The sequence below is a fragment of the Equus caballus genome, chromosome 21, assembly GCF_041296265.1.
Source record: "Equus caballus isolate H_3958 breed thoroughbred chromosome 21, TB-T2T, whole genome shotgun sequence".
NCBI lineage: Eukaryota > Metazoa > Chordata > Mammalia > Perissodactyla > Equidae > Equus > Equus caballus.
Genome location: NC_091704.1, coordinates 31,779,058 through 31,803,315, shown reverse-complemented (window position 1 = coordinate 31,803,315; position 24,258 = coordinate 31,779,058). Strand labels below are relative to the sequence as shown.

The 24,258-nt window shown below is 35.0% G+C and overlaps 1 protein-coding gene across 1 annotated transcript in view; it reads left to right on the top strand.

The window, feature by feature from the left end:
* MTREX (Mtr4 exosome RNA helicase) overlaps positions 1-24,258 on the top strand; it is a 116,257-nt gene that overhangs the window by 68,163 nt on the left and 23,836 nt on the right. Inside the window, exons 17-21 of the mRNA XM_023625667.2 lie at positions 956-1,128; positions 1,679-1,747; positions 9,500-9,628; positions 18,278-18,388; positions 20,189-20,377. Of these exons, the coding sequence (XP_023481435.1) occupies positions 956-1,128; positions 1,679-1,747; positions 9,500-9,628; positions 18,278-18,388; positions 20,189-20,377 (671 nt within the window). The remainder of the gene's footprint in view (positions 1-955; positions 1,129-1,678; positions 1,748-9,499; positions 9,629-18,277; positions 18,389-20,188; positions 20,378-24,258) is intronic.

Below are 24,258 nucleotides of genomic sequence, written 5' to 3'. Positions count from 1 at the left end.
CTAGAACTAATAGTGGTGATGGTTGCATATGTTGTGAGCATACTAAATGTCATTAATGGTGAATATTATAACAAAATAGTGTTTGTTCACAGTGGGATGGAGGCATAATGGAATGAGTGAGGAAGGGAGGTCAGCACTAGATGCAAGAATTGGAGCAGGGAATGGTGTTATTGATGGTTAGATTAAATAAGAAGAAAATTGCTGAAAAGTGCTAGTGTTTTGACCACTGACTGTGTAGAGAAATAACTATGGTTAAATTGCCTGTCTTCAGTTTTAGAGACCAAGTCGTGGTGGAAGCCTGGTGATATTAGTATACTGGATTCTTTGCTGAGAGTTAAATCAGCATATTACTTAGAAGGTCCAAAATAGTACTGTCCCAGTAGAACTTTCTGTGATGGTGGGAATGTTCTATGTCTGTGCTATTCAAGTACAGAAGTCAGTAGCCACATGTGGCTATTGAGCGTTTGAAATGGTGCTAATGTGATTGAAGAACTAAATATTTAATTTTAACTAATTTAAATAGCCACATATGGCTGGTGTTCTACTAGCTATTATACTGAAAAGTGCTGACATAGAACATTTCTACCATCACATAAAGTTTTATAGCACAGTGCTGTGTTGGACAGTGTAGGTCCAGAATTCCCAAAGATAACACCCTCTACCCCATCCATAGGAAAGAATTAACTCGCCAGATATAAGTACTGCCGATTCAGACTCACTTTGAGGATTCACAGTCAATGAATTGGAGAACTGTGGGAAGAGATAAGAGAAGGTGAACCTTAATGGAGAAGGGAGAAACTAGACAACAGGTCGTCTCTGAAGCTTTCTCCAAACCTCCTAATTTATGCAAACTGACTTTGTTTCCTACAATTGTAGTAGGAAAAAAGATGTAACTTTGGTATAATTTACATAAGGTGTATAATTTTTTGAAAGCGTACATCTGTTTTATTTACAGAGGTAAAGAGCTCAGAACAACAGTATAATAAAATAGTAATACCAAATGAAGAAAGTGTTGTCATCTATTACAAGATTAGACAGCAGCTTGCCAAACTGGGTAAAGAAATTGAAGAATATATTCACAAACCAAAATATTGCTTACCATTTCTACAACCAGGTCGTTTGGTAAAGGTATGTCATTATTTCTGGATAAAGATGATAATTTTTTTCTGTTGATAAACTGCTTTCCTGCTACAGTAGTTGAGCTATACTAATTATGTTGTTTTACCTGTTTCACATGGTACTGATTAAGAGGGAACCTTTTACTCTCCAGTGATTTTCATTTGTGGGGATATAAATTGAAGTAGACAGTTTTGGAATTAACATGAAAATATTTCCAGTTATAAAATGCTACCTAAAAATAAGGCAGTTTTAAGTCCTGGGTGAGTTCATTAGCTGTAAAAGACTTCCAATATTCTCAGAACAAATATATCATATCATTTTTAACATTTGCTTGCCAGTTGCGAGATTCCTGTTCTTGCTGTTTAGAGACCTATGAAGTTTGGCAGTGATTTCTTTCTGTAGGGTTAATATCTTTTTCCTTAAGTTTATTGTGATCTTTCAAAAAATATTTTACCAGGAAAACTCAAAAAATTTTATTAACCTATAATGTGGACATGGAAGTCTAAAATTGCCTTTTGGACATAAATATTCTTGTTTACTTGCTTTACTTTCTTTTCAGGTAAAGAATGAAGGAGATGATTTTGGCTGGGGTGTAGTGGTGAATTTCTCAAAAAAGTCAAATGTTAAGGTAAACCGTTGACCTTAAAGTAGAATTGTTTATAAAGTTCCAGTGAAATGTTTTCTCAGACTCATGAAATTGACCAGAGTAGAAACAGTACTACCTTAGGAGAAGCTGTAATAAATTCCACCATAAGGAATTAGTTTTTTGAATAATCTTACATTTTGTCTTTAAATGGTATTTTTATTTTCTGAACAACAGATTTTAATTTCATGACAAATTTTAATTTCTTCTCTGAGTTCATGGCTCTTTTGTAATTTTTCTGTTTAATTTGAATATTAGAAAAAAATAAGCTTCTGACACTGCAAATTAGAATTTTGATTTAGGTATATATTAGAGACTTAAAGAAAAGAAATTAGGGGAGCTGGTCAGCTTTACTTATTCTCTCTAAATGAAGGCAATAATACAGTTGATTTTGGTCATTATTTATATAAATACTTTCAAAAAGTTACTTATATAAAATCAAGGATGATTTCATTAATTTGTTAGAAGAATGACTATCTTGAAATTGTCAACCATCCTGTTTGATGCTATTGTAAATGAGATTTTTTAAATTTCATTTTTTAATTTTTCATAGCAGATATATAGAAATACAGTTGATTTTTATATATTGATCTTGCATCCTGCAACTTTGCTCAACTAATTTATCAGTTGTAATAATGTTTTAGTGGATTCCTTAGGATTTTCTGTATACAAGGTCATGTGTCTTCTATAAATAGAGATGGTTTTACTGCTCTGTTTTCATTGTGGATGTGTTTTATTTCTTCATTTTGCTTAACTGCCCTGGCTAGAACCTCCAGTACAATATTGATAGAAGTGATGAGAACAGATATCCTTGTCTTTTTCCCAGTCTTAGGGAGAAAACATCCAGTCTTTTACCTTTAAGTATGATATTAGCTGTGGGTTTTTCATAAGTGTTCTTTATCAAGTTGAGGGAGTTCCCTCCTATTCCTAGCTTGTTCAGTGTTTATGTCATGACAGAGTGTTGTATTTTTTCAAATGCTTTTTATATGCCTATTCAGATAATCATGTGGTTGTTTTTTTATTCTGTTTTGTATTTATTCTGATATGGTATATTACATTAATTGATTTTCAGTTGTTAAACCAACTTTAGATTCCTGGGATAAATCCTGCTTGGTCAAGCTGTGTCACTCAATTTTATGTGACTTGATTTGGTTTGCTAGTATGTTGTTGGAGATTTTCATACCCATATTCATAGGAGATACTGGTCTCTAGTTTTCTTGTGATATCTTTGTCTTGGTTTGGTATCAGGGTGATGTTGGCCTCATAGAATGAGTTAGGAAGTGTTCCCCTCCTCTTCTGTTTTTTGGAAGAATTTTTGAAGAATTGATATTAATTCCTTAAATATTTGGTGGTGAGGTCACCTGGGCTTGGACTTTTTTGTGTGTGTAGTTTTTTTTATTACTAAGTCAGTCTCTTTACTTGTTAGAGGTCTGTTCAGATTGTTTGTTCCTGAGTCAGTTTCAGTGATATGTCTTTTTAGGAGTTAGTCTGTTTTTCTAATTTTCTGGTCTACCATTATTCATAATATTGCTTTATAATCCTTTTTATTTTGTTAGGCCATTAGTAATGGTCCTTCTTTCATTTTGATTCTAATAATTTGAAGTCTTTCATCTAGCTAAAGATTTGTTGATCTCAAAGAACGAGGTTTTGGTTTCATTGATTTTTCTGTTTTTCAGTTTCATTAATTTCTACCCCATTATTATTTCCTCCTTTATGCTTCTTTAGATTTAGTTTGCTGTTCTGTTTCCATTGTCTTAAAATAGAAGGTTAGGTTATTAATTTGAGATCCTCTTTTTTAATGTAGGTATTTACATCTATAAATTTCTGTTTACAAATATTTTAGCTACATCCCATAAGTTTTGGTATATTGTGTCTTCATTTTTGTTCATCTCAAAGTATTTTCTAATTTCCCTTTTGATTTCTTCTTTGACCCATTTGTTATTTAAGAATCTGTCCATTTTCACAAATTTGTGAATTTCCAAAATATCTATTTTTTATTTTTAATTTCATTCCATTGTTGTTGAGAACATACTTGGTATTATTTTCCTTTTGAATTTATTGAAGTTTATTTAATGGCCTGACATATGGTCTATCCTACAGAATGTTTCATGTGTAGTTGAGAAGAATGTGTATTCTGTTTTGGGGTAAGATGTTCTATAGATGTCTATTAGAGTCTAGCCAGTTTAGAGTATGTTCAGGTCTTCTGTTTCTTTGTTTGCAGATCCTTCTGTCTAGTTGTTCTATGCATTACTAAAAGTAGGATATTGAAGTTTCTTAAATATTAGTGTTGAATTGTCTGTTTCTCCTTTCACTTCTGTCACTTTGTGCTTCATATATTTTTGTGCTTTGTTAAAGTGTATCTTGTCTGATATTAATAGACTTCAGCTACTGAAGTAAGCTTTGTTTTGGTTGTTGCTTACGTGGCATAATTTTTTCCATCTTTTTTCTTTGTCTTTTTTGTTATTAATGAGTTTAAAGTGTACCTCCTGTAGACAACATATCTGGATCTTTTTTTATCCAATCTGAAAAATCTCTGCCTATTGATTGCGTTTAACTTTATACTTTAAATATTTTAAATATTTAGATATTTTATATTAAGTAACATTTAATATTATCATCAGTATAGTTGGATTTATGTCTGTCGTGTTACTTTTTGTTGTCTATGTCTCATTTCCTTTTTGTTTTTCTATTCCTCCTTTACTGCTTTCTTTTGTGTTAAGTTTGTGTTTCCTAATGTAAACATTTTAATTTATTTAATTATTTTTTTCCTCTACATTTTCTTTTTTGTTATTTTCTTAGTGGTTGCTAGGGCTTTCCCTATACATATTAACATAATAGAATAATTTCAGATTTATACTGACAATTCCAGTGAGATACAGAAACATTACTCTTATATACCTCTGTTCCATTTTCCCTCTTTTTGTGGTATGGTTGTTATATATTACATCGATAAATGTTACAAACTCAACAATACATATTATAGTTATTTCTTTGTAAAATTTTATGACTTTTGAAGAAGCTTAGAGAAGAAAGGAGAGTAAGTATATGTTTATAGCTTTTGTTATATTACCCTTCTTATTTATCATTCTGGTTCTCTTTATTAGTTCCTGTGGATTCAAGTTACCATCTGGAGTTGTTGCCTTAGCCCAGTACAGCTTTATTCCCACCCACTTCCTTTGTATTATTATTGACAAATATGCTGCGTTTCTACATGTTACAGGCTCAACAAATCAGTGTATCCATATTGTTTGATATAATTGGTTTAAATCACTTAGGAGAAACGGAAATAATCATTTATACTATCTTTTATAATTACATAATTGCCAGTGTTGTTTATTTTTTTGTGTGGTTTCAAATTAATGTCAGGCATCCTTGCTTTCGGCCTCAAGAACTTCCTTTAGTATTTTTTGTAAAGCAGGTCTGCTAGCAACAAATTCTCTTAGTTTTTGTTTATCTGGGAATGTCTGGTTTTGAAAGGATTCTTGGTTAACTGTTGTTTTGTCTGTGAATATGCCACCCTACTGCCTTTTGGCCTCCCTTGTTTCTGCTGAGAAGTTTCTGCTTTTAATCTTATTGTGATCCCCTTGTAAGAGAGGTCTTTTTTTTCTCTTGTTGCTTTTAAGATTTTCTCCTTGTGTTTGGCTTTCTGCATTTTTACTATGATGTGGCTGTTTGTATCTCTTTGCATTTATTTTTCTTGGAGCTCATTGAGTTTCCTGGGTGTGTAGATTAATGTTTTTCACTTAATTTGGGAAGTTTTCAGCCATTATTTCATTAAATATTATTTCATTCCTTTCTCTCTTCTTCTGGTACTCCCATTATTGATATGTTGTGCTTATTGGTGTCCTATATTTCTCTGAGACTCTGTTCATTTTCCTTCATCGTTTTTTTGGATTGCATAATCTCTTACCAGTCTGTCTTCACATTTGCTGATGCTTCCTTCTGCTAGTTCAAATCTGCTTGTAAACCCCTCTAGTGACTTTTTCATTTCAGGTATTGTACCTTTGAATTCCTGAATTCCCTTTTGGTTATTTTTTATCATATCTATCTCTGTATTGATATTTTCTATTTGATACCCTGTTGTTACACCTTCCTTCTTTTATTATGGTTCCTTTAGTTCTTTGAACACATTTGCAATGGCTACCTTTAAGTCTTTGTTTAATCCAATATCTGATCACTCTCACAGACACTTTCTGTCGCCTGCTTTTTTTCTGGTATGTGGGTCATGGATCATACTTTTCTGTCTAATTTTTTGTTGGAAATTGGACATTTTAAATAATTTATTGCAGTGCTGTTGGTACTGGTCCCCCTTCTCCCCTCAGGCTTATTATTGTTATTTGCTTGTTTATTTGTTAATGACTAGCTAGCTTATTTGAGTGAAGTCTATTCCGCCCCACTTAAGCCCTCCTCTCCCCTCTACAGCCTTGGATATGCCCACAATTACCCTGGAATGAAAGTGCTTTTGAGAAGGGTCTATTTGTATCTTCCCCTAAACATACCCTGCTGTTAACCCTCACTAATTTCAGGCAGCTCCCTCTAGCTGTTTTTTGCCCTAGATTCTGTCCCGCAAACTAGCTGACCCACATTTTTAGTCTATATCTCCAGTGATTCTGCAGATCTCTTCCCAATTGTCTTCCGCCACTCCCTTCACTATTTTTGAGTGTGCTCTTAGACTTGAACTTCCCCAGACTTGATTGCAAATGAGGTCACTTTCTTTGGGAAGATATTAAGAGCTATCTGTTTTAAGGCCTGCTTCTCCGCCCTGGTAAAATCTCTGCGCCAAGGTTCTAAAGCTTGATGTGGGGACAATGGCACAATTCTCTCTGAGCAGCACTCCTGCTTTAAGACCTAAGGGCTAGGTAGAGCATGGAGGTGGTAGCCTCAAGTCTCGTCAGTTTGCCTCTCCCAGCATGGAACCAATGCCTTATAAGCCAGGACAAGGGCAGTTGAGCCCCAGTATTCTCAGCAGCACTACACCCTAGATATAGCCTCTGGCCAACCACTGGGGGCTGGGCAGAAGAAGGGAGCCCCACATCTCAGCCTCAATTGCCCAGAACTTAGACTGAGCAACAGGTAGGTAGAAGCGGGATAAGAAATACTGACATCTTGCGCCTCCTGGGAAAGTAGACCTCTAACTGATTGCTTCTGGGAGAAGGAGCCCTGTTCTTGGCTTCACCAGTCTGCAGTTTCTGTCTGAGTTAGGAGCGAGGAGGGGCGTAGTCTTGGTTTGGGTATCACAGACTCTTGCGTTCTTACTGAATTTAGTACATTTCCTTGAATAGATGTTTCTTCACTTGCTATATGCCCTTGGAACCATTTCCAGAACCATTTAAATGGTTGAGTTTTTATAATTCTCTCCAGTTTTTCTGGGGAACTGGTTTGTGGAGCTCCCCATGTTGTCATGCTGGTAGTTGATCTCAGGTTTTACATTTTTAAGGGAGAAAAACTATGCCTAACATAATTACACACACATTCACACATGCACACACACTGTGAACAGGTTTCTTAATTATTTGCCTCTGTTGGTCCTTAATCCATGTATAAAAGTGGTGTCAGTTGTTGAGAGTTCTTTTAGGCAGAGATGGGATGGGGAATAGAGAGGAATACATTCATTTTTTTCTGCTTAAATTGAGGATGAAAATGATTTTTCCACTGACCTGCTTACATTTGTTTACTAAAAATGTGAAGTATGTTTTTATTGATTTCATAATCTAGGTCAGATACTAATTCAAAGATTTTTGTAGCCAAGAGTGTTAGCTAGAGAGAGGGTAAATAGATACCAATGAAGAAAATAGTTTGAAGCACTTTAAAAAGAGAAAAATGTAATTGTCAATACTTATTTCATCTTGTTTCTTTCCTTTCTACAATCTTGAGATTATCAAAATTATATTTTAATCTGGTAATTTCCCTTTATAGTAAGATATCAGCCACGTTTTAAAAGGAATGAAGAGAAGTTAGGAAAAAGAAAGTTCAATTATGTGATAAAGAAGTTAAAAATTAGAACATATGAGCAAAAGTTTAAAGAAGTTATGCTAAAACAATCATTGGAAAGCCAAATAGAACATTTAGTTAACTATTTTCTCTTATGTGAAGGATGACACTGTTGATCATCTTTATCAGAGTACAGAACTAGAAGAAGTTCCTTGAGAAAAATTTTACAATCTTAGGAGATATTTTTAACAGCAAGTTTTCATCTAATTTTGCAATGAAGAAGGCTTTTGAGTGTGTTTTCTTAGTAACACTTGAGGACAGTTCTGTAATGTTATTGTAAGTGGCTTTGGTAACTCTACAAAGAGATGATTAAGATACGCCTGAGTTCTAATAGTCATTTCTGTGATTGTTGTATCTTATAGAATGAGAATGTTAAATTTACAAATAAAATCTACAGAATTGGAATTAAATCCAACAACAAAGTTCTGGATTATTTAGCCACATTCTAGTTCTAGATTATCTAGATTGTTCATAAATCTTGTTATTTTTGTCCAAATACTGTCACGTCCTCTTAACACTTTGGAGTTAATTCATCAAATGTTGAATGCATCTTACTCAAAGGGTTCTTTCCCCTCTGGAAAGCTAAATATAATAGTTAGTAATTCTCTTTATAATCATTTACCACATGGAAGAGTTGGCAGTTGGTCATAACTATTTACTTATCTCATTATTTATGAAACTCATTTTATATTGACTAAGCTATACATATGCGTAATCTTTGCAGATACAGATCTAATTGAAAATACTATACAGCTTTGCTTTGTGTCAATAGCAAGTTGAATGATGGTTTGAAACTAAAAATAACATTTTGCAAAAATGTATGCTGAGGAAAAAAACTAGTTTTCCTTTTGGATTGGAAATGGAGCTTATGCTTTCTTCGAGGAAATTTGAACTGAGTGATATAAGATAATTATGATTGTATTTTTGGTTTGTATTTGGAAATAGATTTTATTGTTAAACGATTGGTAGTTTATTGCAGAAATAGACTGTGGGTATGGATTCATTGTCATTTCTTGACAGTTTTTCATTTTTGAACAGGAGCTGTGTTGAGGGGGTGACCAAGCACTCACTTCTTTGCCGTGTTCCCCCCTCAATCAAAATGACTTCCCTTTTATCTATTTTATACAGAAGAAATCATTCAGATATTAAAGAGTAGAGAGAAATTCTTTACTAATGAAAAAAGTCTTCTGTTACTATTTGAAAGACACTGCTCTCAAACATAAATTGTCATAGTGCAGAAGATGTGATTAGTTCTTGAGGATCACGTTTTTATTACAGAATATAAAAAACTTAATAAAATGATATGAAAACCACGTTATAGAGGTGCCACTAAGCAATAAAATGATCTACTCTCAGTATATTTTTCATGTTGTTTAATTAGAGTGATTTGAAGATACAGATTCATTTTCTAATACTGATCATTTCTTTTAGTTTATTTTTCTAATTCTAGTATAATTAAATAAAATTATAAACTGACCATTCGAAACTTAAAGTGGCATTTTATGTCACTGTCAACTGTGATCATACTATTCAAATACATAAGTATCAAGTAATTTCTGTTTTCTCTTCCATTGAAGCATGTTGAAGCATGAAGAGGGACAGCTCTCATTTCACGAAATAAACATTTACTGTATAGTATGTGCCAGTCATAATGCTAAATGCTGAGAATATAGTCCCTGTATATATGGAATTTAAAATTTGTGGGCCAATTTTTAAGAATTAATACCTATCATCTTGTTTTTCTAGCCTAATTCTGGTGAACTGGATCCTTTATATGTAGTAGAAGTACTTCTGCGCTGTAGCAAAGAGAGCCTGAAAAATTCAGCTACTGAGGCTGCAAAACCAGCTAAACCAGATGAGAAAGGAGAGATGCAGGTTTGTACTTTATTTTTTATCTTTGGATTTCAGATATTTTGTGAATTATTTATAATCACTAAATTTCCTGATTGTGATTATAATGAACATACTGTCAGGATTTCTAAATTGAAAGTTTTCAAGGTATTTTAAGGTGTGTTAAAGCCATCTAAAATATCGGTAGGATGATTAATGAGATTTAAGCTCTCTTTCTCTTTTACCAAATTATGGGCGTGGTAAATAATGACAAGGTGAAAGATAAAGAGAATTTAATAATATAAATTTTTCCATGAAGCTGGATTTTATCTGGGCTAAAAAGATGTTTCATCATTTTTGTGGCCAAATAATTTTACAGTTTTATTCCATCCATGCTGTTTATTATATTCCTGTGAAAATGACAATTGAAGCAGTGTTTTGATAATGAAAAATTCCTACCCAAGTTTCCTTAGTTAAAATCATTTAATTTACTTGTGCTTTTAATGAAATGCAAAACATTCAGATTGCTACATGAGATACCCATATTTCTTAAATGTCTCCTGTTTTATTTTATTTTAAAATAATTGTAGGTAAAATCTTCTTGTAGACATTCCAAGTATCTATTTGAAGGCTAATATCATACTGGAATTTTGTTATTTTTAAACATTGCTTTAAGTATGTGGCATATTGGCTAGGTCTTTTAGGAAATGTCATTGTAATGGTATTTGTTATGATAAGCTTTTGTTTGCAGAAAGTAAAATCTGCCACTGCAACTTCATAGGCTACCACTTTGGATCAATTGATAACTATGAGATTCAGAGTTGGCAGTATTTAAGAAGACTGTTCATTATTAAACATTTTTAAATAATGGTTTAAAAGTATAGTTATTTATAATTGTAAACACCAGCTAGCCTTTGGTCTCTGGTCCTCAATCTTCTAATTTATTCTCCTCCTGAATTCCACCACCATTGAAACTTGTAGGGTTCCCCCCCCCAATGTTTATTTTACCAACTGACTGCTTAACTATAAATGAGGCGAAAACTCCCACAGTTGGGCATATATTCATGTACCCAAAGGGACCTTTGAAGTTATTGCAGCTTGGAATGGCAAATATGTGGCACACATCCCAACATTCTCCTTCTCTCATGGGAAACATTGATAATAAGTCATGGAACTCTTTCACACTGAAAGCCTAGACTCTTTTTCAAAGAAAATGATGTAATGACTGATTCATTGGAATTAGCATTTTAGGTGAAACTTGTCTGCTGTCTGTCTCCATTCTAGGCCCAAATTTTGGTAAGCCTAGCAGCTGGGCCTGTTTTACTTAAAGATACTGAGAAGCTTTGCAGTACTTAATAATCATGATTTGGTTCAGTTTAATAGACAGCTTCTACTGTGAAGGCTTCACTGGACCCTGGGCAAACTGAGTGTCTTTCCTCTACTCCTATTACATTTTTTATTCAGTTGATTTCAGCATGTGCTGCTAAAGAAATTAAGGGGGAGATGTGTTAGCATAAATTATGTATATAGTCTTTGACATCAAGAGGTTTACAGCTTAACGGGGAGAGCATTTTGTGTTCAAAGAGCTAGATAAACATCAGAGATAAATCTCTAGAGGTAGGATGGGTGTGTTTGGAGGGAGGATTAGTAAAGAAAGCTTTATAAAAGAAGTAGTGAGATTTGAACAAACTTCTAGAAATATTAGAATTTTTTCAGACAAGAATTGCATTCCCAGCAGAGGAAGCAACATGTGCAGAACATGAAGCATCCCTCTTTAAAAAGAACTCCCAGGTTCTCTTCTGTATGGTTGAATGACATAGGTGTAAGAATAAAACAGAGAGGAGGACTGTTATCTTTAGAAACAGAATATATAGATAATATCGTTTGCTTTTGTAAATTAATATTTTGAATAGGAATCTTGGATATAGGGAAATACTTCCAGAGGCAGTTTATAAGAAAATCTCATTTCTCAACTGCAGTGACTATGTAGCACTATTCAGGGAAGGTTTGGACCAGACTTCCTTTGCATGAGATATGAGGAGGAAGTAGAATTTCCATAGTTATCTTTCACTTCTCTAACTCTGAGTCTGTATAACACCAAATTTAGCTTTTTATTAGCCTTTGTACAAGACTACTTTCTAAAGTGACTTTTCCTTTTAACTATGAAATAAATACTCTTGAACTTTTTTCCAGGAAAATAAAATGGCTTAGAATATAGCCAGCTCTGGATTACAGTTCATTAGTAGAGATTAACACTTTAGACAGTGTATTCTAAAGATTGCTTGCAATTTTGTCATTGTTGCGTTGCCAGCTTCAAGTATGTGTAACCACTGCCCCTATCACAGCCTCTTCATGAGAGTTAAATGAGACTTGGTGTCAGGGAATGAAGACCATAAATATAGGGTCTAGATAAGTGATTTCTGTTTTGTTTCCCTAGGCAAAGAACTTACTAGAATCATTCAGCATTAGATAAAAACATCTATAAAAGGACATAAAATAGCACATTACAGGTTACAACTATACACTTATCATATATGACAACTGTTGGAGAATCAGGATACCCCTTAATAGTTGTGATGGAATGAGATTTAGTTGTTTTGTCACTTAAAGTTTGCATCAAAAGTATACTATTTATTACAAATTGAAATCGGATTTTTGCGGCGGGGGTAGACTTTGAACATGTTTAAAATAGCTGATTTAAACTCTGGCTATTAAGTCCAATGTGTGGACTTCCTCCGGGACAGTTTCTATTGACTGCTGTTTTTGCCTGTGTATAGACCACACTTTGTTGTTTTTATACACGCTTGTAATTTTTTTGTTGAACACTGCTGCACATTTTAGTTGATATCATGTGGCAACTTGAGAAATCAGATACCCCGCCCAGAGTTTATTTATGTTGCTATTTGTTGTTTGTTTGCTTGCTTGTTTGTTTAGTGGACTTTTCTGAATTGATTCTGTTAAACCTGTACTTTTTGTTGTGTATGGCTGCTAAAGTCTCTGCTTGGTTACCTTAGTAGTCAGCTAATAATTAAACAGAGACTTCCTTAAATGCCCAGAACCGTTAAGTTTACCAGTCTTTGCTGAGGTGCTCTGCAGGCATATTGCAGTATTCCTTTAAACACTCAGCCAGGCAGTTGACAACACTACCTTGGCCTTCACTTCTTGTGTACACAGTCTCAAGGTCAGCCAGAAGTGAGAGCTTATTAGGGCCTTCTCAGTTCTTTCTTGAGCATGAGCACAGCCCTACACATGCATGTGGCCTTCTAGATTCCTAGGAATGTGTCAGAGCCTTTCAGATTCCCCTATGAACATTTTACTTCCCAGCTTTTCTTTTTAAGCTTTTCGGTTAATCTATTTGCCCTGTTATCCACCATCTCAGGAAGCCATGATGTTAAACAGTTGCCTCTTCTATTTTCAACAAATGCCCCCAGCAAAAAGGTTGTTTACTCTGGGCAAGCCCGAAGTCAGGTCAAATAAAGACAGCCTTGTGAATGGAGTCTTCTAGGGACCACTAGACAGGTGAAATAATGACACTTCTCTGGGAATGGGATTTTGAAGTAGTTCTAACCCTGCTTTGTCCCCTCCAGTGGCTACTAGACTAATTTTCACTGTGATTGTAGGCTGTTGGTTTTGAAGGCTACTGTAGAGTGGGTAGAGGAGGAGAGATGAAGGTAAGTTAAAACACCTTAAAGCTAAACTCTCCTTAGATTGCTGTAAGTTGTTGGTTAATTTTCAGAGTTCTGAAGAACTTGACTTTGACCCTTTTTGCCAGTGTTCTCAATGCTTTTATGGAGTTTTTGGAGGTTCTTACTCCTCTGTTTTCACTGACATTCTTCTGAATAAACGTAGAGAAAATATCTAGTACATTCAGTAGATTATTACATCAGCTTTTAACTTAGATCAAGACACAAATTCAGTTTTTAAAAATCTAAAATTTAGTATCAGTTTAAGTTTTGTCTGACTTGATTGAAATTCATTTGCTTTAGAAAACATCTTTCTGGTTTGGATAAAAAATTCAAAAATTGTGTTCAGCTAATAGTCTTGATTTGAAGAAATGACATTGCTTGAAATTCACAGAATGTATTGGCTTAAAACTTACTGACTTCTGATATTATCTGCCTTATCATTTGCTTATCTTAAAAGGGGAAATTGATTTATGGCTAGCTTGCAAAGTTTCAAAAGGTCTAAGAATAAAAATACTTGCTCCTATTGATATTCTAACAAGTTTCTAATAATTGCCCTCATGATTATTTGGATTTGTATAGACCAGTGTTGCATCATGGTGAACCTGAATTCTAATTTACTTTATAAAGGTTATTAGGTTTAGAAAGTTGAATAAACTGCTCCGTGCAAATATTGTGATATGTTTTTAAATTGGGCCAGCCCCAGTGGGCTAGTGGTTAAGTTTAGTGCACTCCCCTTCAGCAGCGTAGGTTCATTTCTGGGACACGTACCTATACCACTCATCTGTCAGTGGCCGTGCTGTGACTGCAGCTCACATACAAAAAGAGGAAGATTGGCAGCAGATGTTAGCTCAGGGCACATCTTCCTCAGCAAAAAATAAAATCCCTGTGAGTGTAGAGATTTATAATTTCATGGCAACTATTCAGTTGGCTTTTAAACATTTAACTTCTCATTTACAAAACTTAAGTCTTAGGATCTCCCTTTCCTGTACTTGTAGAAGAGCCTTTGTAGTCTCTTTCTTGTTGTTAATGTGAGAGTTAGTTGACTGTTTCTTGAATGGAGCTTATTATGTAAGCAGTGTTAGAAATTGGACAGTTTGTTTTTCTTCTCCATCAAGTCTTCGCAGAGAATGTTTATTCTGTTTTTAAGGAAATTCTCAAGTACTTGTGCGTAATGAATTCAGCTGCAAGTACAAAAAGCGTATACTTGCTCTCTAAAGCCAAGTGAATTATTTTTTATTTTTCTGCCATTTTGGATTATGTACATGTACCTCAGTGTAGAAAACTTGTGCATCTCTCCCTTTGAGTGTTGGCTGCTTAGTACATTATTGATTATTTTTCATGTCCTGACTCGTCTTTTTCCAGCCAGACAGTGCATCTAGGATTTGCATAGATCACAAACTGGTGGTTCAAAAGCCACTTCAGCCCACATAATGTCTTCTTTAAAAATGAATTTGACGGTTTGAGAATAAAAATAATGATAGTAAAGGATAATAATAAAGTGTAAATGAAATAAGAATCTACCAGTCCAGACTGAGATAGTAGGTAGATAGATAGATAGAAGGATAGATAGATAAAATGTGAAAGGAATAGTGATATTAGGAAAGTCACCATTAGGCAACTACCTCAAATACTAATTGACTCAGGCAAGAATAATCTGTGAATGCTAAAACTCGTGAGTTGAAAGTTTAATGGGGAATAGGATATTTACAAATTCTCGGGGCCGGCTCCGTGGCCGAGTGGTTAAGTTCACGCACTCCGCTGCGGCGGCCCAGGGTTCGGATCCTGGGCGCGGACATGGCACCGCTCATCAGGCCACGTTGAGGCGGCGTCCCACATCCCACAACTAGAAGGACCTGCAACTAAGATATACAACTGTGTACAGGGGGGTTTGGGGAGATAAAGCAGGAAAAAAAAAAAGATAGGCAACAGTTGTTAGCCCAGGTGCCAATAAAAAAAAAAACAAATTCTCTAAAGAATCTCCCCACAAATTTGTTACTAATTGAAAGGGGGAAGTAGTAACTTTACAGTAGAGAATGCTAGCAGATACCACTTTAATTAAGGGATCAAAAGTACTGTTACCAGTGATGTTGACCAATGGATTGAGAAGGGGAAAAAAAATCACTTCTGCCAAAAATGCATAACCTGAATATGATGATTCTTCATGATTAGACAAACCCAAATTGTGGGTCATTCTACAGAATAGCCTATAGTATTAAAAAATGTCACTGTCTTGAGAGTCACAGAAAAACTGAGGAACTGTTTCAGATTAAAGGAGAATAAAGAAATATTACAGCTAAATTCAATGTATGATCCTGGTTTGGATCTGTGAAGTGGTGGGGGACAAAGGAAGATGGTATAAAAGGCATTATTGGGAAAGTCGATGAAATTTAAATATGGACTGCAGATTAGATAATGTCATTATATCATCGTTAAATTTCCCCCTTTTAATACTTATACTGTGGACATGTGAGTGTGTATGTGTGTGTGTAGAGAGAGAGAGAGAGAATGATAAAGTAAATGGGACAAAATGTAAATAATTGGTGAATCTGAATAAAGTTATATGAGAGCTCTTTATCCTATTCTTGTAACTTTTCTGTAAATTTGAAATTATATGAAAATGTCAGTATCAGAACAAAAAAGGTGAGTAGTATTCTAGATTAAAGAAGACTAAAGAGACTTGACAGTTAAATGCAATAAATGGTCCTTGGTTGGATACAGGATCCAAAAGTAGCACAGTCATCATGCGTAGCTTAATGACGGGGATATGTTCTGATAAATGTCATTAGGCAATTTTGTTGTTGTGCGAACATCATAGCATGTACTGAAGGGGAACAAAATTTGCCATCCCAAAATGAGTCTCTTTTACATAAGGACTATTTGAGGTTGATTATTTTTAAGAAACAAAAGGCTGAGTTTTTCTTGTTACGTCCCCATGAACTGCCTAAAAGAATTCAGATATACAAACCTGTCTCAGGAAGTGAGCTGCCACCTTAGCATAACATAAACTAGTCTAGACAGAGAGGAACCTGGAAAAGCCTGTTTGTTGGGCTCCCCTTGTGTTGTTCTGTTTCTGTGTGCCCAAACACATGTTTTTCAAACTGTGCTCCTTTTCAACTACCTGTGAATTGACTTCCTTCCCTTTGAAGTCTCTGACTCTCCCCACCCCCAATGTCTTCTTTCATCTTTAGCTAAGGATGGTATTTAAGGTGAGGGCTTTGGCCATTTTGACGAGTTACTTGCTTTCCTGGGTTTCTCCCAGGTATACATGTTATTAAACTTTTGTTTGTTTTTCTCCTGTTAATCTGTCTCATGTCAGTTTAATTCTTTGACTAGCCAGAAGAACCTAGAAGGATAGAGGAAAATTTCTTCCTCCCCTGTGGTACTTTTACAAACCTAGATGGTATAACCTACTACACACCCATGTTATGTGATCCTATTCTATGGGACCACCGTTGTATATGTGGTCTGTCATTGACCAAAACGTCCTAGTGCAGCACATAACTATAGTCGCGGCAGTAGAAATAGTGATCTATAAAGGACATTATTGAGTCAGTTGAGGAAATTTTAATATGGACTGTATGTTAAATGATATTCTATTGTTAAATTTTTATGAGCTCATAATATTGTGACTATGCAGGAGAATGTGCTTGATCTTAAAAGATACTGCTGAAGTGTTTGCTGGTGAGGTGAAGTAACCTGTTGTCTGCAAATTAATTTCAAATGGTTAAAAGAAGAGGAAGAAAAAGAACGACAGAAAGAAAGAAAAAACACCCCCAAAGAACCCCTCAAAAACTTATCTAGAGAGGGATAAAGGCACATATGGCAAACTATTAACAGTCGGGAAAATCTAATTGAGAGAATACAGTGGACAGTTTATTGCATTATTTTTTTCAGTTTTCAAATAGAAAGTTGTACTTGTCCACTTTAAACAGTGCATGTTCTCCATTTTTTCAGTCTCCATCCGTCTCACTTATTAACACTTAATTATCTACCTTTTCTCTTTGGTATTTCAGTATGATTTCTGCTATTTTAACACTGGTATATGAAGATTTGTTGACAAATATTTATTACACTAAATAGTATTTTTAAAAGGTGGTTAGGCACTATTTTAAAGTATTTTACATGCATTGTCTCATTTAATTCTCACAACAGTTTAATGAGATAGCTATAATTTTATCCCCATTTTTAAAATGGGGAAATTGAAGCTTAAAAGTGCTAGCTGACTTGCTTATGGTCACACAATTAGCTGAAGACTAAATTGAACCCAGGCAGTCTTGACTTTGGCACCCATGCTTAACCACTGTGCCATTTTGTTCAGTAAAGCACTATGAATATGTTTGTTAGCAGAAAGCGAATGACAGTTGTTTTTTCAGTGGTGATCAGAGTAAAGGTGGTCATAGGAGAGCAGTATACTCGTGAATTTGGACCTGAGAAAATGTTAACCTCTCTTCAGTTTATAGAGGCCCTCTGAATTTAAAGAAAGCAAAATAGCATATTTGATGATGAGGGAAGAGTATTCTTGTCAGGAGAAAGGATGGAAGAAAGTTTGAAGATGGGTGATCTTGAAGATTGTCTAATAGAGTATATACTGTTTTCTCTGCTTGAAATCTTTTTTCCATCTCTTCATTCTGGCCCATCCATAGCTTACGTGAACTGTACTTGGCTGTCTAAACCCAAATAGGAGTCTTTCTTTCCTCTGTAGTGCTATAGTACTTTTAGGTATTCAACAAGTGCCAAATACTGAGGACACAAAAGTGAATAAAGTATGGATTCTGTATTGAGGGAATCACTTATTTTTTATTTGCCTGTTATTAAGGGGTTTGAATTAGTTTTTAAATATAGTCCCTACTAAGATGTAAGTTTCCACAATGATTATTATCTACTTATTATACCTGTCATATGTTTTTAATATAGGTTCCTTTTAAGGATTCAAGCTAAATTTAGGAAATGGCAGAATTTGAAAGTGTGCAATTTTAATTGTAATGTATATATAACTTTTTGTTGATAGGTTGTTCCAGTTTTGGTGCATCTCCTGTCTGCTATCAGCAGTGTTAGGCTTTACATTCCTAAAGACCTTCGACCAATGGACAATAGACAGAGTGTTTTAAAATCAATACAGGTATACACGTTAATTTTATAAATTGAATATAAATTTTATGTAAATATAAATAGGATTTATAATGAGGCAACTGAAATGCATTTAAATACATTGCTTTCTTTCAGAAAAACTATAAGTACTACCAATAGTAGCAGTTCTTTTTAATAAAAATAGTGACCTCAGATCTACCTGTAGATTGTTCCCTCTCTCAATCTACCAACAAAGTGGGTTACTAAAGGAGGGTTCACAAAGGAAAACGTGGCCACTATTATATGCTGAATATGTTCACCTATTTGTTGAGTGAAGATAACTATAGGCTTTGGAAAATTTTGTGCATAAAATCATGTGCCAGGACTTTTAACCATTTTTTATTATAGTTAATAAATGGATGAAATAGTTTTCCTTTTTTTTTTAAAGATTGGCACCGGAGCTAACAACTCTTGCCAATCTTCTTCCTTTTTTTTTTTTTTTTTTTGCTTTTTCTCCCCAAATCCCCCCAGCATATAGTTGTATATTTTTTTTTAGTTGTGGGTCCTTCCAGTAGTGGCATGCGGGATGCCACCTCAACATGGCCTGATGAGCGGTGCCATGTTTGTGCCCAGCATCCGAACCATTGAAACCCTGGGCCACTGAAGAGGAGCATGCGAACTTAAACACAGCCGCGGGGCCAGCCCCTAGTTTTATTTTCAATAGGAAAAATTATGACTTTCTAGGAAATTTTATTTCCCAGCAGGAAAAAAAAAAAGAGAGACTTTGTTATTTAGTCAGTAAGCATTTGAATAGCATTTACAATTCAGTGAAGGCTGGAATCTGAGAAAACAAGCATACATAAGCAGGATGCTTTCATTGTAGGGTAGGAATTTTTAATTGTGGTCCATGGGTGGGTTTCCTGAAATGAATACATCTCTTAGGCAGTTTTACAAAATTTTTATGTGGATAACCTTTTTTTAAAAAATTCCTAACTAGCCAAATCCTATCTTGCCTTTAAGGCCTATCTAAGACCCTGGAAGTCTCCCACAGGGATAGCAGCCTCCAGTGAGCTATCCCTCACTGTACTTAACAGTTAAATGTAAAAAAAAGTTTAGTGACAGGGATCTGGACTCTTTAAAAAGTTTGTATCTTTTAATTCAGTAGTGCCCTCCCTAGGAATCAGCCCCAAGGAAAGAATCAGAAAATTGAAAACAATTTACACTTAAGAGATGTTTGATACAGGATTATTAATGATGAGAAGAAGTTACAATCTAAATATACAGTAATGAGTTTATCAATAAGTTGTGCCACATCCCGGATTATTGAACTCTAAGTACTAGAATTATTAGTAAATTATCTCTCTATATCAGTAAATCATAGTACAATGATTCAAAAGGAGTTTTCAAAAACAAATGCAGTGGGAAAATGCACTCCATTTTAAGTAGGAAAGACGAAATTATATATGTGGCGTCCTTTTTATTTTTACATCTATGTGCATAGGAAAAAAACAGGAAATTTTTTTTTCCTTAAAGTTTGGCACCTGAGCTAACATCTGTTGCCAATCTTTTTTTTCTTCTTCTTCTCTCTAAAGCCCCCGGTACATAGTTGTATATTCTAGTTGTAGGTCCTTCTGGGTCTGCTGAGTGGGATGCCACCTCAGCATGGCTTGATGAGTGCTACTAGGTCCCCACCCAGGATCTGAACCAGCAAAATCCTGGGTCACCAAAGCAGAGAGCACAGACTTAACCACTTGGCCATGGGGCTGGCCCCCTAGAAGAAAGGCTGATTTAGTTTAGTCTTAACTAATTTTGTCTATAAGATGAAAAATGAATTTTAAATCTTTTGTTTCAGGAAGTTCAGAAACGTTTTCCTGATGGTGTTCCCTTATTAGATCCTATTGATGATATGGGCATTCAAGATCAAGGGCTGAAAAAAGTCATCCAGAAAGTAGAGGCTTTTGAGCATCGAATGTATTCTCATCCACTTCACAATGATCCCAATTTGGAAACTGTGTATACACTTTGTGAAAAAAAAGCACAGGTATGGCAGAAACTTACTTTTTATTGTAGAATTCTATGTATTTCACTAAATAAATGAATATATGTTTTTCATTTTCTTTTCGTATTAAGAAATGTCTAGCTGTGTTTTAAGCTATCTACTCTTACCAGCAAGACAAGATGAAGATCATTTTACTGTAGGATTTGATATATTCCTTTTTTTTTCCCAGTTTTTTACTTTTTTATTGAGATACAACTCACATAGCATAGCATTCACCCTTTTAGAGCATACCATTCAGTAGTTTTTAATATTCACAGATATCTGCAGCCATAACCACCATCGAATTCCAGAACATTTTTATCACCCCCAAAAGAAACCTCATACCAGTTAGCAGTCACTCCCAATATGCTTCACCCTCCAGCCCCTGGCAACTATGTATCTACTTTCTGCCTCTGGATTTGCCTGCTCTGGAGATTTCATTTAAATAACATCATACAGTATGTAGCCTTTTGTGTCTGCCTTCTTCCACTTAGTATAGTGTCTTCAAGGTTCATCTATATTGTAGGATGAATTAGTACTTTATTCCTTTTTATGGCAGAAAAATATTCCATTTATATATACCACATTTTTTTTTAACCATTCATCAGTTGATGCACATTTGGGGTCTTTCTACTTTTTGGCTATGAAGAATAATGCTGCTGTGAACATTTGCATACAAATTTTTGTGTGGACATATGTTTTCATTTCACATGGGTAGAATTGGGGGGTCATGTAGTAATTCTGTGTTTAACTTTTTGAGAAACTTCCAAATTGGTTTCCAAAGTGGCTGCACCACTTTACACTCTTACTAGCATTTTCTCACCTACACTTGTTATTGTCTGAGTTTTTAATTATAGCCATTCTGATGGTATAAAGTTGTAACAGTCAGCTTTTTAGGGTAATTAGCTGTAATCTCTAACCAATAAAATCACTCTTACAGCCATTCTGAATAATGAATTTAGAAAAAGGTTTTTGAAGTGAACACATTTCTTTCCACTATCCACTTCTCTTCAGCTAGAGTCTTTTGTATTACACAAATGTCACTTCTTCCTTGAAGTTTTATAACTCCTTGCTGTTATGCTTTTTCAACTTTTATCGCATGCCACTTTCATCATGTTTGTCTTCCTGTTTCATGAACTAGATTTTAAGCTCCTTAGGGTCAGGTGTTTCATTTTAGCTTATTTTTACTGTCACATGTCTCCCATAATGATCTATCTTTATAAAGTAGATATCTAGTATTTATTTAATAAATATGTGAATAGAAACTTCTTGGCTTAATAGATTAATGTGTTTAGTTTACAGTTTTACAATACTGCCCGTTTCTAGCTTTCTGTGAACTAACATAGTGTGGCCCTGTGCCATGTGGGGCACAACAGCTGTATTCTCAATGAACATCTAGTACACTATGCTCAGGCCCACCATGAAGGTACTTCTCAGGATGAGGAACCTGAGATACTAAAAGCTTTAATAACTTTCACACGTATACTCAGTTGTGATCCTGGCCTGCTCATCTCTCACCAGGACCACTGCAGTGGCTCCCTCTCTGCTTCCAGTTAGTCCCTACATGGCCACCAGAGAGTCAAGCTTAACAGTTCCACAACACGAAAACAGAGAGACTTGAGCTTGTTTGAATGGTGACTGGAAAACATCCATGGAGAAGGTGGTTTGAAGCCAGAGAGAGAGGCATTATTTGAGCAACTCATATATAGCTAAAAAGGCTCTAATGTCTGACTGAGAGACTGACTAAGTAAACTTGTTATGAAGACTGTGCAATATATGGAAAAACGCTTATGCAGGAGTGTTAGATGAAAAAATGTAGGATCTAAAATTTATGTGAACTATGATTTCAATTTAGCAAAAATAAAAACATACACAAGAAAAGACTGAAAGATAATTCATGTAGCATAACATTCACCCTTTTATGAATCAAAACCTTAAGTGATTGTGTTTGGGCAGTGAGATTATAGTGGTTCCCCACCCCCAGTTGTCTGTAATGTGCTTGTACTGCATTTTTTAATGAAAGAAAACTACAAAGAGTTAATAACTTAGGGAAAAAACAAATCTTTTTATGGCCACCTAGTGATTGCAAAATAAATTTCACATCCCTTAGCCCTGCCTTCAAAATCTGACTCCTCAGCTGTCAGCATTTTAAGCTTATCTGTACTGTCTCGACCCACTTAACACTCTTGGACCCAGCTTTCCCACGTCTAGAATGGAGACTACAAAATGAGGCAATGCAGAGATGTTCTTGTAGCATTGTTTGAAAAAGTAAATGAATACAAACAACCTCAGTGTTCACCAGTAGAGAATTAGATGTATGAATTATGCATATTGACACAATGGAAATCAACATGGTCATTAAAAAGAGTGAGGTAAATTTCTGTGTTCTTTTTGGAAAAGAAGTCTTGACGTATTCAGTGGAAAAGCAAGCTGATTTCACTTCTATGGGAGAAAAGCTCCTATACCTATGTATCCATGTATTTACAGACATGGTTATCTATGTTCTTTTAAAATGTGTAGAAAAAGATCTAGAACAGCATCATCCAATAGAAATATAGCGCAAGCCACAAATGTAAATTTAAGTTGTTTAGCATCCGCCTTTTTAAAAAGTGTAAAGAAACAGGTGAAATTAACTTTAATAATATTTTTATTTAACTTAATATGTCCAAAACACATTTCAACATGTAATCAGTATAAAAATTATTGAGGTGTCAGCCCCATGGCCAAGTGGTTAAGTTCACGCTCTCTGCTCCAGTAGCCCAGGGTTTCACCAGTTCAGATTCTGGGCATGGACATGGCACTGCTCATCAGGCCATGCTGAGGTGGTGTCCCACATGCCACAACTAGAAGGACCTGCAACTAAAAAATATATAACTATGTACTAGGGAGGGTTGGGGAGAAAAAGAAGATTGGCAAGAGTTGTTAGCTCAGGTACCAATCCTTAAAAATAAAAAAATTATTGAGAAGGGGCTGGTGCTGTAGTGGTTAGGTTCATACGCTCCACTTCAGGAGCCTGGGGTTCACAAGTTTGAATCCCAGGTGCAGACCTAGCACCGCTTATCAAGCCGTGCTGTGGTGGCATCCCATAAAATACAGGAAGATTGGCATGGATGTTCACTCAGGGCCAATCTCCCTCACCAAAAAAAAAATATGTATATATTGAGAAATATATCTTAAATGGTGGGCTCTCTTCTACTAACTAGTAAGGTTTATATGCCTCTGAGTACTTAGCACAGTCTTCTGCTCTGCTCACATGGACATCCTCAAAGAAACTTTAGAAAACAGTTTTTTTTTTTTTCCTATAGGCCTGATAAGTCACACTAGGTAGCATAGAGTTGCATAGAAAGCATTGCTAGCATTATGACAACACGTCTGTCCATAGCAATATAAATAGTCATTAAGAGCTTGGATTCTAGAGTCTGATAGACAGGGTTTGAACCCCATGTTTATGACTCACTAGCTCTGTGATCTTAACCAGTTTACTTAGTAATCTCTCAACGCATCAGTTTTCTCATCTGTAAAATGCAGATTTAATATTAGTTACCTACCTTATACTATTGCTATAAGAATCAAATGAAATAATGTAAAGCACTAGAAATAGAGTACTTAGCTGTCAATAAATATGAATTACTCAACACCATCATTGCCTTTATCATTTCTACTCCTAAATTGAAGTGTAATAAATTATCTGCAAAATTCCAGTCTTTGAATTTCAGCTTCTCAATCCCTAAACTTTTCTTTCCATCAGTGTTTTTCTGAACTTCAAACTTCCTCTTCAGGATCCCAGTGTTTTCTTGCTCTTGTACTATCATACTCATCACAGTTGAAAAGTATGTGATATTTACTGATTAACAGAATTTTAAAACTCATCCACTCTTTGGGAT